The 17,730-nt window shown below is 47.7% G+C and overlaps 1 protein-coding gene across 1 annotated transcript in view; it reads left to right on the top strand.

Moving 5' to 3' along the window:
- NUP155 (nucleoporin 155) overlaps positions 1–17,730 on the top strand; it is a 1,628,423-nt gene that overhangs the window by 1,020,658 nt on the left and 590,035 nt on the right. The window contains exon 26 of the mRNA XM_069627148.1: positions 11,460–11,613. Within this exon, the coding sequence (XP_069483249.1) occupies positions 11,460–11,613 (154 nt within the window). The remainder of the gene's footprint in view (positions 1–11,459; positions 11,614–17,730) is intronic.

The following is a 17,730-nucleotide window of genomic DNA, read 5'->3' as shown; positions in this document are numbered from 1 at the left end:
AACCTTTTCCTCAAATGGGGCAGTCCCCAGATCCATCTGTTTGCAACGGCGACGTACACCAAGTGCCAGAGGTTCACCAGCAGGTTCCCCCAGCCGGGGAGCATGGGGGATGCATTCTCATTCCCTTGGGAAGGCCCCTTTCTGTGTTTTCCCTCCATTATCATTGCTTCTTCGAGTCCTCAATCAACTCAGACGGTACCGGTGCAGGATGATCCATGTTGCACCAGCATGGCAGAGGCTGATCTGGTACCTGGACCTTCTCAGCATGTCCGCGTCTCCTCCAGTCAAGCTGCCAGTGGTCGTGGATCTTCTCGCCATGGAAGTAGGTGCAATTCTGCACCATGGCCCAGGGCTTCTGAACCTGATGAAGTCCTGGTTCCTACAGCGTTTGAGTTCGGGGGCTACGATCTTCAGGCGGACTGCAGGTTAGATACTCACAAAGGCCAGGGCATTATCTACTTTGAAATGTTAAGGACACAAATGGAAGCGCTTTGCAATTTGGTGCCGTTCGCAGATGATCAACCCTCTGAGGGTCGCGGCCCCTCAAGTACTTCTGCATTTACTCTCATTGACTAAGTCGGGGCTGGCTCACGCCTCCATCAAGGTCCATCTGCCGGCTATCCCCAGATCTCCGGGACGGTCTTGTGGTCGCACCGTCTAGTTATTCATTCAATTCATCAAGACACTGTTCCGCTCGTTCCCGCCGGTGAAGGCCCCGGCGTGGGAACTCAATATGGTGCCAACTAGGCTCATGGGTGGCTCCATTCGAACCTATGCATTCAACTCCGCTCATGCTTCTGTCATGGAAGACCGCTTTCTTAGTGGCCATCACCTCTGCACTACGAGTGGGTGAGATCCAGGCCCTGTCATGTGTTAGGGAGAATTGTCCTTCTAGGGCTAATTACCCTCACCTAGTGAGTCCCCCAGCAGCTTTGCTAGATTTCTGGAGTTTATTTTTTCCACCTGGTAAGAGTGTACATCCTTTTTCACTCTTACATGTGTTTTGACCTATGTGTTTTTACTCTGTGTGATCTTGGGCACTGGAGCACACCACTCCAGATGCCCCTGTTCTTGTATAGGTTACACAGCACCCTCAGTGTAGTAACCCAGGGTTTTCTTTTAGACTGCCCTCTGACTCCATTTCGCTGGAGCCGACTACTGTCCCCCAGAGAAAAGTAAAGTTTCCATTTACTTTACATAGTCACTTTGACCACAGACCCAATACACCCCATCTTACATGGAGTACTCGAAAGGGCTAATCTGTACCCCTTTTCTGTCTGTACCTCCCTGAGCATTGTTTCCCTCTTTTAACATTTAGACTTGGCTGGTGGCAGTGGTATCTACCCTAACTTTTCTACCGCGATTATATTAGATAGAAGTGTTAATACTTTTGGCTATTTTAACAGCCTTAAGCATAAACCCGCTTTACCAAATCGTCTTTCTTTTGGCTCCGGTTGGGTTTATTCGCCATTTCTTTTTGTTAAAATCCTTCTTGTGTTTTACTTTGCGCGGCAAACTAGGTTTGCCTTCTTTGTTCACCGTCTTTTGGTGGGCTTCTGCAGAGAAGCCCTCCTCTTGGCGCCTGGGTGTCTAGGTAGACTGAATGTGGGGAAGGGGTCACCCCCTGCACAGGGTATCCTAGGAAACCCAAGTCGCACTTTGCCATGATTGGCTGAGGTGGTTGTCCCGGCTGGACAACCCCCGTGCTTCGTGATTGACAGCCAGGCTGTGTGAATGGGGGTTTTGCGCATAAAAGGCAGGTGTCTTGGGCTAGAAGTCAGTTGCCTCTGGAACTACAAGGAACCGAAGAGAAGCGGAGAGAATAACTGCTGCTGCAACTACCCCGTACCGGTGAAGCTCTGCTGCAGTCCTGAGCTACCTACCCTTCGACGACTAAGAGAAGATCCAGTCCGGGGTCGTCTTCCCTTGAGCCTGGTGGGGTTAACCAGCTCATCTTCATCAGACAGAGGTCTCCGTCGAAATCGCTGCACACTGCTATAGTAGTCCGGATAGCCACCTGCCGAGCCTCTCCTGTTTTTAAGGAGCGCACCTTTTATTCGTTGTTGCTGCTGCCGGCTTCATCCCTGTGTGGTTCAAACCCCCTTCAGACGTCCTTCACAACGAAGCTCCAGGAATCGTGGGTCTGCAGGAAACCGACAGGAACTACTGCCAGGGCACCAGCTGCACCATTGGAATAAGGTACTGTGTTCTACTCGAGGAACTGGGTGAATCCCTTTTCTTCATCCGCAAGGCTCGTCCTTGTCTTCCCTCCTTCTTATAACTTTTGCTTCCGAACATTAACAATATCAAAGCACTTTGGGCTACGCTGAATCGTGAACTGCCTAACAGTGTGATCTTCGGCAACAGGTCTCCGGTGTCACTTAACCCTGGTTCCGGCCCTTTGACTTTTGAACTCCTGTTTCTGAGTGTTTCTCAATGCTGTCTGCCTAACCTAAATATTGCCTGTGATTTTTGCCTCCAACTCCCTCTGGGTTATCTCAGGTGCTAAGTGTGTTTTTACCCCGGTAGCATTTCATGTCACGGATATGCGTTTATTTAGTAGACTGAACTGTCAAAAAGTGATCGCAACCGTATCCGCGGTATCGTGTTTTGTTCATAAAACCGGTTCATTCAAACACAGGGTTCTTACCTTGAGACGTACTGTACAAAGTGAATTGGTTAATTGTAGTATATTTAACGTGTGTTTAAAGTTTAATAGAGGTGTTTATAACTGATGGTTTAAAAATAAATGTACTTATATTTTTTACCTGAAACCTTGAGTCAGTGTTCGCTTGAGTCACAGTAATTGTGGTCCCTTTGTGTAATCTCTGCTACTGCTCATATACTCTTGAGATAAGCCTGGCTGCTCTGCTACTGCTACCACTATAACTTAGTAGTACAGGCTTGTACCAAAGGTAAAACTTGTATTGCCACCTGTGGTCTTTATCAGGTGTAGTGGTCCCCAAGGGCACTGCACAGGATTCTGCCTAACAACGGCTGACAGTGGTAGCCGCCCCATGGCTGCGAGCACCGTTATACGCAGATTTGCGTGGTTGTGGAAGTCGGGGTTTGCTCCGGATGTGCAGGCCCATCTTCTCAAAATGCCCTTTGATGGCGCACATTTATTTGGCAGTAAGGCTGACAAGAGCCTTTAGAGGTTGAAGACCTCAAAGGCTGTAGCAAAGTGTTTGAGCGCCGCGATGCATCAACCTCTGCCTTTTCGTACTAGGGGACAGTAGTGGAGGGGAGGTTTCTTTCGGTACTGCTCCTCCTTTGGTAGTCCGAGAGGGGCCGCCAGTCAAAGGGGCAAGTGGAAACTTACCCGTGGTGGTCGGGGAAATCGTGGTGCCAGAGCTGCTCAGGAAGCTGCCTCTTTGCCTTCAGGCACTGCCGCAGCCGCTACCAAACAGTCATGAGGCCATGTCCCATGGTTCGCTGATTGGGGGCAGACTGTCTCAGCATCTCGAAGAATGGCGAGCCATTACTTCGGATGCGTGGGTGTTAGATACCATAGCCCACGGCTACTGTCTTCACTTCCTTCAGCGGCCTCACGACAATCCACCGGGGAACCTCTCTTTGACGCTTCCGGATCCGCTCCTTGCGCAGGAAATCTTGTCCCTGCTGGAGAAAGGCGCTTTAGTACTGGTGCCTGTAGCGAAGAGGAACAAGGGGTGGTATTCCCCGAATTCTTTTATCCCAAAGAAAGACAGGGGTTTGAGACCCATAATGGACCTGCGTGGGTTGAACAAACTCCTCCGGAAGGACAAGTTCAAGATGGTCACTCTTTCTCAAGTCCTGCAGGCCTTTCAACTTCAGGATCGGTTGGTGTCTCTGGACCTCAAGGATGCTTACTTCCATGTGCCGATTTATCCCGCGCACAGGGAAGTACCTGAGGTTTGCGGCTGGTGACTCTCACTTTGTTTCGGGTCCTGCCATTCGGATTGAACTCCGTCCCGAGGGTCTTCACCAAGCTCATGGTGGTGGTGGCAGCGTACCTCAGGCGAGGGGGGAATTCATGTCTACCTCTACCTGGATGACTGGCTGATCCGGGCGCGCTCTCCCGAGCTAGCTTTGGATCATCTCGACGTCACCCGTGTTAGGGAGAATTCTCTGTTAAGGCTAATTTCCCAAACCTAGTGAGTCCACCAGCAGCTTTGCTGGATTTTTGGTGTTTATTTTTTTCTCCTGCTAAGAGTGAGACTCTTTTTCTCCCACTCTTAGACATGATTTGAGATATCTTTTGACTTTGTAATGTGTTTAATGGGCTATGGAGTCTTTTACTCCATAGGGTTTTCATGTGGTTTTTGGTAAGGGTTACACAGCACCCTCAGTGCAGTAACACAGGGGTGTGTTAGGCGGAAACCTGTGCAGTTCCCTCTGGGACCACTGCAAAAGATTTAAGACTACAGGTGTTTGGCAGTAAACCCACTTGGTAGCAGTCTGTACCACCCAGATTTACCTGGTAGCTGTGGCTGAGCAGTCAGACTTCCCTCAAGAAGAGTTAGGCAGTATATAGAGCATACATAATAGGTACAGAGGCACAGTAGTACAAGCAAACACTGACCAGAGCTAGGTGTAAGAGTATATAATTATTTATTTAAAAGACACACTCATAAATTACACAAGCACAGAAAAGGTAAGTAAGTCAAAACACAGTCACTATTACTTATATGTACATCCCTAGTTATTTGTTGGACAAGTCTAAGTTAACACCACTTATTTCCAAACAGAGGTGAGCGCTTAACTTTAGATGGCACTCCAACAAGTTAGTTAAAAAGGGAGGGAAAAGGCAGAAGTAATGAAAACAGCAAGGTAAAACACTTTTCAGAGATTCACAGTAAGTTTAGAAAGGCAGTCTATTGCGGAGCAAGGAAGTTCGGTTGCCAGGCCCACTCTAGGGAAAGCCAGTCGAAAAGATGTCCAAGATCACACACTGTCACAAGTCTTTTCAGGTGAGTAGGAAAGGTTTTACTAAGTTTAGAAAAGTTTAGTTAGGGTGTCCCAGGCTTACCCAGGTTCGAGAGCCGAGGGCTAAATCTACCCCGTAAATCGGTGGCAAGGGAAGCCGGGCAGAACATGGTACCTTTAAAATGGAAAGGATCCTCCAGCGGTGGCAGTTGTTCCTGGTAGTGGGTGCAAGTCGCTGCGTCGTCCAGAGGAAGAGAAGATCTCGACGTGGAGGAAAGCTGAAGGTCGTTGCACTACCAGGGATGAAACCAGCCGTGGAGTTTTCCGGTTAAAAGGATGTTACCCCTCTTTCGCGGTTGAGGTAAAAAGTGGTATCCCGTTTGCCGGGATGCTTGGCACAGGCAAGGCGGCCACAAGATGCTTCAGGGAGGCGAAAAGAAGGCAGAAACTGGTTGTCCCCACCAGTCAAGGGAAGAAGACTCTCCCGGCTAGAGATCTCCTCTGTCGTTGGGAAAAGTGGTGAGACGGTTCCGCAGGGCTCCACCGGTGGTGTCCTCTTGGCAGGTCGGCTCGGCTTCTCCCTCTTCGGCTTCTTAGGTCCTGTGGCGACTTCTCAAGAACCAGTCCCAAAAACCCTGCTTTTATGCAGCAAACCCCCATTCATACAGCCTAGCTGTCACTCAAACATGCTAAGTGGTGAGCGGGGCGGCTCACCACTTGGGCCAATCACACCAGAGTGCGACATGAGTTGGCAAGGCAACTCAGTCCAGGGTGCCTAAACCCCCTCCCACACTCCCTGTGGTACCCAGACAGAATGGCACCACTTTGGAGGGCTTCTGTGCAGAAGCCCGCCAAAAGTGGAACAAAGGCTTGACTCGGGTTCAGGGTTACTGAAGTGAACCTAGACGCCATTTTTGCGGAGAGTTCTGGCAAAAAATCCCAACCGGTTAATTTATATTAAATAAATAAACCGGCGGTATCTTTAACATTGCACCAAAAAGTGGTGCATTAAAATCAATGGGGAATCCCATTGGGAAATATTCCGGTGGAATATTTCCGTGGTATCCACTGCCACCAGCCAGAAACTCGGCGAGGGGGGACGGGACAGTACCCCCTCGACAACAGTCCCAGGGGCAATTGCCCCTACCAGTACTTCCACAGTATGATGGTTTGTACTGGTTAAGTTCCTAACTTAAGACTAGTAAAGTCAATGGTGACTTTACAGACCCAGGGAGACAGTAGTCAGTCCTAGGGTGTGGAGTCTATGTTTGGGGGTCACTATGACACCCCTGTGTTACTGCACTGAGGGTGCTGTGTAACACACATTCAAAAACCAATGATGGCCTATGGGGAAAAAATACCCCATAGCCCATAAGCACATAGCAAGTCACAGTAACACTCTCAAGTCATGTCCAAGAGTGAGGGTAAAAGAGTCTCACTCTTGGCAGGAGAAAAAATAAACCCCAGAAATCCAGCAAAGCTGCTGGGGGACTCACTAGGTTAGGAAATTCAGCCTAAACAGAGAATTCTCCCTAACAGGGTGTCATAGTGACCCCCAAACATAGACTCCATACCCTGGGACTGACTACTGTCTCCCAGGGCATGTAAAGTCACCATTGACTTTACTAGTCTTAAATTGGGAAAAGAACCAGTACAAACCATCATACTGTGGAAGTACTGGTAGGGGTAATTAGATTGCCCCTGGGTCTGTTTTTCGAGGGGGCATTGTGCAGTCCCCCCTCGTCGAGTTGCTGGCTGGTGGCAGTGGTTACCACGCGAAATATTCCACCGGAATGTTTCCTATGGGATTTTCCCAATCATTTTAAACGCACCACTTTTTGGTGCAATGTTAAAGATACCGCTGGGTTATTTATTTAATATTTATTCCCCGGTTGGGTCTTTTTGCCAGGACTCTGTTTTAAAGTGGCGTTTGTGTTCGCCTCTGTAACTCCAACCCAAGTTGAGCCCTTTGTTCCACCTTTTGGCGGGCTTCTCCACAGAAGCCTCCAAAAGTGGTGCCACTCTGTCTGGGTGTACAGGATGTGTGGAAGGGGGGTTTAGGCACCCTGGACGGAGTTGCCTTGGCAACTCAAGTTGCACTCTTGTGTGATTGGCCCAGTGGTGAGCCGCCCGGCTCACCACTTAGCATGTTTGAGTGACAGCTAGGACTTATGAATGGGGGTTTTCTGCATAAAAGCAGGGCTTTGGGGACTGGAACTTCAGAAGTCGCCACAGGACCAAAGAATCCGAAGAGGGATAAGCTGAGCCGACCTGAAACGACGACACCACCGGTGGAGCCCTGCTGAACCGTCTCACCACTTCCCAACGACAGAGAAGATCTTCATCCCGGAGAGTCTTCTTCCTCTGAGCTGGTGGGGATAACCAGTTCGCCCTCTTTTTCGCCTTCCTGGATCGTCTCATGGTCGAATCGCCCATGCCAAACACCCCGGCGGCCGGATAGCCACGCTTCACCACTACCGCAAATAAAAGGGTAGTACCTTTTAACTGGGAAACTCCGTGGCTGGTTTCTTGCCTGGCAGTGCAACGACCTCCAGCTTTCCTCCACCTCAAGATCTTCTCTTCCCCTGGACGAAGCACCCACCTGTAACCGCTGCCAGGAACAACTGACACCGCTGGAGCTTTCTCACCCTTTCAGGTACTGAGTCCCGTCTGGTCTCCCTTGCAACAGACTGTTCAAGGTGTCCCGTAAATCCTTGACTTTCTATCCTGGGGTGACTTGGGACCTGCTAACTAACTTTTCCTGACTTGATCCAACCCTTTTTGAACTCTTTGCAAAGACTCTTGAAAAGTACTATTCAAGTGTGTGATCTTGGACACATTCCGCCTTGCTCTTTCCAAGAGTGGGCCTGGCCTATGACTTTCTTGCTCCTCAATACATTCTGCCTTTTCTGACTTGCTCTGATTTCCCCTAAAGTGTTGGTATTGTGTATTTTCCTAATTCTGCCTTTTCCCCCTCCCTTTTTAATTAACTTATTGGAGTGCCATCTTAGTTTAAGCGCTCACCTCTGTCTGGAAATAAGTGGTGTTTTAACTAAGACTTGTTCAATGAGTGATCAGGGATGTATATATATTAATAGTGACTGTGTTTGAACTTGCTTGCCATATTAGTGTATTTTACAAAGTGTGTTTTTAAATAAATAATTATATACTTTTATACCCAAGCTCTGGTCAGTGTTTGCTTGTGCTACTGTATTTTGTTACCTATCTTGTATACTCTATATACTGTCTAACTCTTCTTGAGAGAAGTCTGGCTGCTCAGCCACAGCTACCAGGTAAATCTGGGTGGTACAGACTGCTACCAATTGGGTTTAGTGCCAACACATGTAGTCCTAAGCCTTTTGCAGTGGTCCCTAAGGGAACTGCACAGGTTTCTGCCTAACAACCTGCCGCACCCTCCATAGGCTGGGCTTCTCCCTGAATTTCAAGAAGTTGCACCGGACACCTTCCCAACAGCTCCAGTACATCAGGGCCATGTTGGATATCTCCTTGGGGAAGTGTTCGCCTCCCAAGGTAAGGGCTCATCACATTGTGCAGATGGTAGACCAGTTTCAAAATGCCCAGAGTCTCCCAGCTTTCGAATTCTTAAGGTTGCTCGGCCTCATGGCTTACCTGCATTTCTCTGATGCCAGAGGCCAGGCTACGGATGAGATCCCTGCAATGGGTCCTCAAGATGCAGTGGTCGCAGTTCTCCAGCAAGATGACGGATCCTGTTCAGATCCCACGCTCGGTCTCCCAGGATCTTCTGTGGTGGGTAAACGAAGGGAGCGTGATGAAGGGGGAACCGTTTTGCCAACCGTAGCCGGAGGTGAATGTAGCGACGGGCGCTGCCCTCACGGGATGAGGCGCTAATGCCAACAACTTGACCGACAGCGGTCGTTGGTCTCCATCGGAGTCCAGACTCCACATCAATCTGTTAGAGCTGAGAGCCATCAGGCTAGCCCTGAAGGCTTTTCTGCCCTCGGTACGGGGGAAGTGTGTCCTGGTCATGACGGACAACACAGTGGCCATGCATTACCTTAACAAAAAAGGGGGGGCAGGGTCACTCCCGTGGTGCAGAGATGACATGCAGCTCTGGTTCTGGACCATCCAGCAGGAAATTTCGATCTCGGCCGTTCATCTGGCCGGCAATGAAAATGCAGCGGCGGACGCTCCGAGCAGGCAGAACAGTGTCTCTCACAAGTGGGGGATGGCTCAGGAAGTCCTTCTGGAGATCTTCGCCCTTTGGGGAGCCGCGCAAGTGGATCTCTTCGCCACCAGTGTCAACCAGAAGTGCGAGAGATTCTTCTCAAGGGAATTTCTTCTTAGAGGAGCCTTAGGAGACCAGTTCATGGTGCATTGGTCATTCCCTCTGCTGTACGCGTTTTCCCCAGTCCCCAAATTCCTCAAGTGTTTGCGGAGGTTCAGGTCCCACATGTTCCTCATTGCTCCGGATTGGGCCAGGAGAGCGTGGTACCCAGACCTTCTAGAAATACCATCTGCCCTCCACGCTGTCTTACGGATCTGCTGTCTCCTGCGTCTGAGAGGTTGGGGCGTCAGGTTCTTCATCCAGAGGTCAAGACTCTCAACCTTCACGCTTGGTATCTGAAAGGTTGAGGTATAAGGATTGGGATCTCCCGGATAACATGATGGAGGTGTTGCATTCGGCCAGGCGGCCTGCAACAAAATCCCTGTACTGTTGCCGTTGGAGTAAGTTCTGCGACTGGTGCAGAGATCACAAAGTTGATCCTTCTCAGTGCTCCATTCCTATGGTTTTGTCTTTCTTGCTTTCTTTGGCCCACAAGGGCCTTCAAGTGGGTACCATTAAACGTTACCTGGCGGCGCTGTCTAGTGCTCGTCTAAAAAATGTTCTTATTTTAAGATTCCTTTCATATCTCAGTTTCTTAAAGGACTGACTCATGTATTACCGGCGTCCCCTTGCCAGGTGCCAGTTTGGGACTTAAATTTGGTTTTGAAATTTCTCATGGGTTCTCCGTTTGAACCTTTGCACTCTTGTCCTTCAAGAATGTGTTCTTGGTTGCAGTTACTTACGCTCGCAGAGTGAATGAATTGCAGGCACTTTCAGCTAAGCCACCCTTTACTGTGTTCCACAAGGACAGGGTTGTACTGCGAGCAAATCCTTCTTTTCTACCTAACGTAGTCTCTGAATATTATTTGAGTCAAAAGGTGCTTCTTCCACTTTCTACCCTCCTCCTCATCCTGGTAAGGAAGAGGAGCGTCTCCATCGGTTAGGTCCTAGGAGAGCTCTTAGCTTTTACATATCGAGGCTGTCCAGGCTCGGAGTGGACGATTAACTCTTTGTAGAATATGCTGGACACTGATTTGGCCTGGCTGTTACCAAACAGACCTTGTCCAGGTAGATTATCCTTACCATTATGGAGTGTTACGGTTGGCGGGTAAAGACCCTCATGAAGGGTTGAGAGCTCATTCCTCTAGGGGTGTGGCTACTTCCACTGCCCTCCAGCGGGGTATTCCTATTAGGAATATTTGTGATGCTGCTACTTGGGCTTCAATCCTTACATTGGTAAAACATTATTCCCTGGATACCATCCATGGTCAGGATATGGCCTTTGGGAAGGCAGTTCTTTATTTCGCAATCTAATTGGGTATTCTAAATTCTTTTCCCTCCTCCATTTACTGGTACTGCTTTGGGAGTCTGTCAAATATGTGAAATGCGTTGGAGGACACAATCCATTCAAAGAACAAGTTACTTACCAACTGGTAACGTTCTTTCGACTGGGTGTTTCTCCAACGCATTCAACATCGCCTTGCCAGCCTGCTCCTCAGGAGAATTTCCTATGCGATTGCAGCTTCCGATTCCGCAAGACTAAGTGCAGTCCAGCAGGCATCAGACTGGTGTCACACATTCTGGGGGGAAATACTTAAACTGAGGCTATGGGCGCTGTGCGTCCTGTTTATAACATCCTGCGACAGAGGCCACTGGACCCGACACTATCGATGCAGGACGCCCTCTGCCGAAAGTGTTTCCAAAGTGCAGAGCTGTGGACATTACATGTCAAAGATATAGAATGCGTTGGACGAACATCCAGTCGGAAGAACGTTATCAGTTGGTAAGTAACTTGTTCTTTTGTGTGAGATACAGTTGGTCTATTTAAAGAGCAAACTATGAAAAGAACAGGAACAGTAGAAACGTATTCAGAGCCCTAAAGAAGAACTAAGAACTCGAAACACGTATATGCTTCAGTTTATTTGAATAAATGTGTAAAAATGTACCAATCATTATGCTTGAGTGACTCATGTTTACGTTGGTGCGAATTAAACACCCAAACACGTATGGCAATGACTAAACAGTGTGATAATCTGGGAAGTATCAAGTCTTGCGTATATCCCGACACCTCAGTACTATACCCAGCCCAGTGTAGGGTAGCCCTGGTATCTCTTCTCTGTAAAGCTATACTACTTTCTCAAAGGCCTTGATCATATCTTTGTTGCCTTTGTTTTCTTTGAGTTTGGGGGCGGGGGGGGGGGTGTTGATGGGGAGATGAGTAATGTTTTCATTTTACCTTTTTCAGGTTAAACGGCTACAAGTGCATCACAGATACCCTTCAAGAACTAGTCAATCAAAGTAAAGCTGCTCCTCAATCTCCCAGTGTGCCCAAAAAACCTGGTCCTCCAGTGCTGTCCTCTGACCCCAATATGCTGAGTAATGAAGAAGCAGAACAGCATGTAAGGATTTGTAGTACACATGTAAAATTGATTCTTACACCTTCTGGTTATTGTATTTTTTGTCGATTCCAAAATTGAAATATGTCCAAGTGCTGGCAGATGACTCAGGGGTGGGGGTTGCCTCCGATGCTGCACCGTAATACCCAAGTACATCAGTTTTCACATGTTGAAATCTTTAATGGATTTCCCCCATGGATTCCTTCTCTTTGATATACTATCCCAAGCACCAACAGTCTTGAGGGGTATTTTTTGTCACCAGGGGAAGGGGGGTGGCTGCACAGCTCCATGTCAGCTGTGTTTGGTGCAGTTGCGACTTCCACGCAGGACCTGGTTTTTGGTTTCATTAAATACAGAGCCACTTTGCCCCATCTCCTCAGTTCCTGTTTTTACACACCCTCATAACTCTTCTGGAACACCACTCAGCTTGAAACCTTTTCTAAGTGTGTTTTGCCTCCTAACCTGTTGAAGGCCTTGGGCTTTCAGCAATGTGCGAACTGTGGGAGATAGATGTGCATGTCGTATCCACACAGACTTTAGCTGTGTTAACTCAGGGAAAAGCATGACAGGTAAGATTGCAGATCCTGCAAGTAGATTCTTGTGAAGGCCATTGGGGAGCATGCCGCCAAGCCCTTCACACTGCTACGTCCCATCCCCTTTCTTCCATACTAACGGGGCATTCCATCATTCTTGTAGCACTGCCAAAAAATTGTTTACTTTTTTCACGTGGGGCCCTGCGATGTGCAGTAATGTGCTCCTCCTCCCCAAGACCTGCCCTCATGCCTCGCCTCTCAGTCCCTTTTCTCTGTTCTGTGGAATGCGTACAGCAGAAAGCGTTTTTGTGCTGGCTTTGTTTTTGTCCTCCAAAATACTCTCACCCCCCTATTGCGTCGTGGTCGGTTCTTCCTCTGGCTTAATGCAAGGACATAAACGTTTTGTAGCTGGTCTACCTTGCTGGCTGCACCATGCGGTTCCAAGCACCTGTGGGTAAATTGCTGTTGCTGCAATGCACTTTCGGTTCACGCCTTAGTTTGTCGGCTTTGTTAATGTGATGAGTTTCTTTTATCATCCATCTCTGAAGCACCTTCCAGATTTAATTCGTTGAACAGCAGCGTCGGGTAAGTGACCTTTTTTTTTTAAGAACATCCCTGGCTGGGGATCTCCATGCAGAGATTTCTGGACATGGAAGGGGCCGGTAAGGCTCTATGCTTGCTGGGTTTTGTCCAGGAGATCGGTGTTGTCAGAAATGAGAGGCGGACACAAAGTTGTAATATTTTCATTATAAGACATCTTTATTGAAATAAAAGGGTTGGATAAAGGCCTCTCTGTCCCGATCATGAAGACAGTTTCCCTTCCTAGGAAACTAAGACTAAAGATGTCGAGTCCTCAAAATTATATAAAAATATCCTTGTGTCCAAAACATACTCATCTGACCCACACGCCGAAAAGAAACAACTAAAGGTGCAAGGAAAATGTCTGACTTAACTTTTATAAAAAGTGTTCACAATGACAGCAATTAGCTAAATCCAACAAAAGTAGTCTTTTCCAAGAAGAAACCCTTGGATACAAGGCACTCCAGCAATTTAAAAGGGAGGTAAAGACAAAGTTAATAGAAATTGAACCACACCAACAGGTAAGTACTCCTACAGTGATAGAATCAGGTAGAAAAGGCTTAGGGTTTAAGTCAATGGGTCAAAAGTCTTGCTCAAGATCACACGGTTCAGGGTAGTTTGCAGTAAAGTTTGTGCCACGGATTCTGGACGAGGTTGGTTGGCAGAAAAGTTAGTTCAAAGAGAAGAGAAGGACAAGCCCTCGGTTTGGAGAAAGATTTCAAACACTTTCCCCGCGGCTGAACGAAACTAACAACCGGATTTGCACAGTACCTTAAAACGGAGAAGAAGCTGTAGCTGAGTCGTACGTTCCTGGTATTTCCTGCAGGCTCACAGTTCCTGAAGCGACTGTTGGACTGACAAGAAGTAGGAAGACTGGAGGGTCCTGCACTACCCAGGGAAGAAACCAGCAGCAGAGCAAAGCATTGAATAAAAGATGAGCTCCCTAAAACCCAAGCAGGATCCGACCTTCCTGCCTATCTGGCCCACTGTAGCTCTGTACAGCGAATTTGACCAGAGGAGGGGTCCTTGTTTGCACTTTGGGCAAACTGGTTGGTCCCACCAGCTCAAGGGAAGAAGTTTCCTGGAGGAACTTCTGTCGTCAGATTCTGAAGATTCGGACCTGCAGCAGGGCTTCACTGGGCGGTTCAGTCGTTGTAGGGGTCCTCTTCCATCAGCTCCTCGTTGGTTCTTTGGTTCCAGTGGCGACTCTGCCTTTTCAGTCCCAGCGACCTGCTGTTTATGAAGTTTTCACCCATTCACACAGCCTGGCTGTCAATCACATAGCAGGGTGGCTGTCCTGGCAAGGAGAGTAGCCCAGCCAATCAAACAGGAGTGAGACTTGGGTTATCCAGGGAACCCATGGCAGGGGCCCTAACACCTCTCCCTCACATCCTGCCTACCCAGACTTTCAGGCACCTTGAGGAGGGCTTCTGTGCAGAAGCCCGCGAAAAGACGGCGAACAAAGGAATCAACCCGGTTTGGTGCACAGAGTAAAACACGAGAACGACTTTAACAAAAAGAAATGGCGAATAAACCCAGCCAGAGCCGAAATAAAATATATTTGGTCAAGCGGGTTTATTTTGGAGGCTAATTAAATAGCCTAAAACAATACCATGGTTATATAAGATTACCGCGGTACGAAAAATAGGGTAGTTACCACTGCCACCAGCCAAGTCTTGATGAAAAGGGAGCGAAACAGTGCTCCAAGAGAAACGGACAAAAAGGGATAAGAATTAACCCTTTCCAATACTCCATGTAAGATGGGGTGTACTGGGTCTGTGATTTACAGAGACTACATACAGTTAATGGCAACTTCACATGTTTCTGGGAGACAGTAGTCGGTCCCAGAAAAATTGAATCAATGGGAAGTCTAAAAGACAACCCTGTGTCACTGCACTGAAGGTGCTGTGTAACACACAAAAAAATTATGCTGATGGAGTGGGTGAGGCTCCAGAGCCCAGATCACACAAATGGTAAAAACACACACACAGCAAAACACATATAAGAGTAGGAAAAATGCGCTCACTCTTACCAGGTGAAAAGAATAAACCCTTGTAAGGCAGAAACCTGTGCAGTTCTCTTAGGGACCACTGAAAAAGGCTTAAGACTAAAGGTGTTGGCAGTAAACCCAATTGGTAGCAGTCTGTACCACCCAGATTTACCTGGTAGCTGTGGCTGAGCAGTCAGACTTCTCTCAAGATGAGTTAGGCAGTATATAGAGTATACACAATAGGTACAGAGATACAGTAGCACAAGCAAACGCTGACCAGAGCTTTGGTGTAAAAGTATATAATTATTTATTTAAAGACACGCTTGTAAATTACACTATCACAAAAAGAGGTAAGTAAATTCCACACACCGTCACTATTATAGATATACAACCCTGATTACTTATTAGACAAGTCTTCGTGAGAAACACCACTTTTTTTCAGACAGAGGTGAGCGCTTTACCTAAAATGGCACTCTAATAAGTTATAAAGAAAAGGGAGGGAAAAAGGCAGAGTTATGAAAGCACACAAATCTCAATACTTTTCAAAGAACCACAGTGAGGCAGGTTAGGCAAAGTCTACTGGAGAGCAAGGAAGTTCAAATGCCAGGCCCACTCTTAGAGAGAGCAAGCGAAATGTGTCCAGGATCACACAGTGGGGTTATGCCCAAAGAGTCTTTGTAGATCACAAAATATTGAGATCAAGTCAGGAAAAGTTAGTTAACAGGCCCCAGGCTAACCCAGGTTAAAAAGTCGAGGATTTACTGTCACCCCGAACGATCTGTCGCAAGGGAAGCCAGGCGGGACACAGTACCTGAAATGCAAAGAACGCTCCAGCGGGGGTAGTTGTTCCTGGCAGCGGGTGCAAGTCAGTGTTTCGTCCAGAGGAAGAGGAGGTCTCGACGTGGAGGAAAGATGAAGGTCGTTGCACTGCCAGGGAAGAAACCAGCCGCAGAGTTTTCCGGTTACAAGGTCCTACCCTTTTCTTCACGGTAGTGGTAAACCGTGGTATTCCGGTTGCCGGGGTGCTTGGCACAGGCAAGGCGGCCACGAGATGGTCGAGGAAGGCGAAAAGACAGGCAAACTGGTTATCCCCACCAGTCAAAGGAAGAAGACTCTCTGGACTGGAGATCTCCTCTGTCGTCGGGAAAAGTGGTGAGACGGTTCAGCAGGGCTCCACCGGTGGTGTCGTCGTTGCAGGTCAGCTCGGCTTCTCCCTCCTCGGATTTTTTAGGTACTGTGGCGACTTCTGAAGTTCCAGTCCCCAAAGCCCTGCTTTTATGCAGAAAACCCCCATTCATCAGTCCTAGCTGTCACTCAAACATGCTAAGTGGTGAGCCGGGCGGCTCACCACTGGGCCAATCACACCAGAGTGCGACTTGAGTTGCCAAGGCAACCCAGTCCAGGGTGCCTAAACCCCCTCCCACACCCAGACAGAGTGGCACCACTTTTGGAGGCTTCTGTGGAGAAGCCCGCCAAAAAGTATAGCAAAGGGCTCGACTTCGGTTGGAGTCACAGAAGTGAACACAAATGCCATTTTGGAACCGAGTTTCGGCAAAAAATACCAACCAGTGAATTTATATTAATTTAATAATTCGGCGGTATGTTCGAGGCTATTTTAAAAAGTGGTAGCCTCGAACAATGGGAAAATCCCATAGGAATATATTTGCGGTCGAATATAAAAAGTAGTATCCACTGCCACCAGCCAAAACTCAGTCGGGGGGGACTGGACAGTACCCCCTCGAACAACAGACCCCGGGGCAATCGAATTGCCCCGACCAGTACGTCCACAATATGATGGTTTGTACTGGTTCTGTTCACAATTTAAGACTAGTAAAGCCAATGTTGACTTTACATGCCCTGGGAGACAGTAGTCAGTCCCAGGGTATGGAGTCTATGTTGGGGGGTCACTACGACACCCCTGGGTTATTGCACGGAGGGTGCTGTGTAACCCACATACCAAAAACACAAGAAGCCCTATGGGGTAAAGGACCCCATAGCCCATAAAACACATACAAAGTCAAAGGTACACCTCAAATCATGTCTAAGAGTGGGAGAAAAGAGTCTCACTCTTAGCAGGAGAAAAAAATAAACCCCAAAAATCCAGCAAAGCTGTTTGGGGACTCACTAGGTTTGGGAAATTCGCCTTTACAGAGAAATCTCCCTAACAACACTAGAAATCCAGCAAAGCTGCTGAGGGACTCATTAGATAAGGGAAATCAGCCATTTATGAGAATTCTCCCTAATGGACCTCGACTCAGACGTCGATCCATCTTGCTCAGCGCTCGATCGTTGGCTCTGGATGTGACGTCAGGCGTCATATATATATATATATATATATATATATATATATATATATATATATATATATATATATATATATATATATATATATATATATATATATATATATATATATATATATATATATATATATATATATATATATATATATATATATATCCTCCGTCACTATGTCCCACACCCCAGTTATTTTTTCTACGCGCTTCACATGCTACTTTAGGAACACGTTCGAGTATTTGTTTTTTTGTTAAATTCAGATTATTTTCCTCAACGCGAGATGTCCGTCACCCGGGTTTAGGGATTCAAGCAGTGTATCAACTGCCACACCAAAATGTCCATTACTGAGTCAGGACATGGAGGGGTATGCATCGTACACCAAAATGCAACCGTAATCTTTATGCGATCAGGTTGCAAAGCTCGCTCTAGGCCGACTGCCTTCAAAATCTCTGGTACGGTCGGGTCTCGGAGGCTGATCCGAGGGGCTTACCCCCAAAAAAAGAGGAAACATCGATGATCGAAGAAACGGTCCCATTTTAGGAGTCACTGTTCCTCGTCGTGCAATAAGGGACGCCACCGCCGGGGCCCCCGACTCATCGACAGTAGGAGGCAAGTCATCGGCTGGGCCTACCAAATGACAGGACTGGGAAGATGTTAGGGAGAATTCTCATTTATGGCTAATTTCCCTCACCTAGTGAGTCCCCCAGCAGTTTTGCTGGA

Source organism: Ambystoma mexicanum, chromosome 6p (genome assembly GCF_040938575.1).
Source record: "Ambystoma mexicanum isolate Mex_15411 chromosome 6p, UKY_AmexF1_1, whole genome shotgun sequence".
NCBI classification, from domain to species: Eukaryota; Metazoa; Chordata; class Amphibia; order Caudata; family Ambystomatidae; genus Ambystoma; species Ambystoma mexicanum.
The sequence above is the reverse complement of the archived record's forward strand: the minus strand, read 5'-3'. Positions and strand labels throughout refer to the sequence as shown.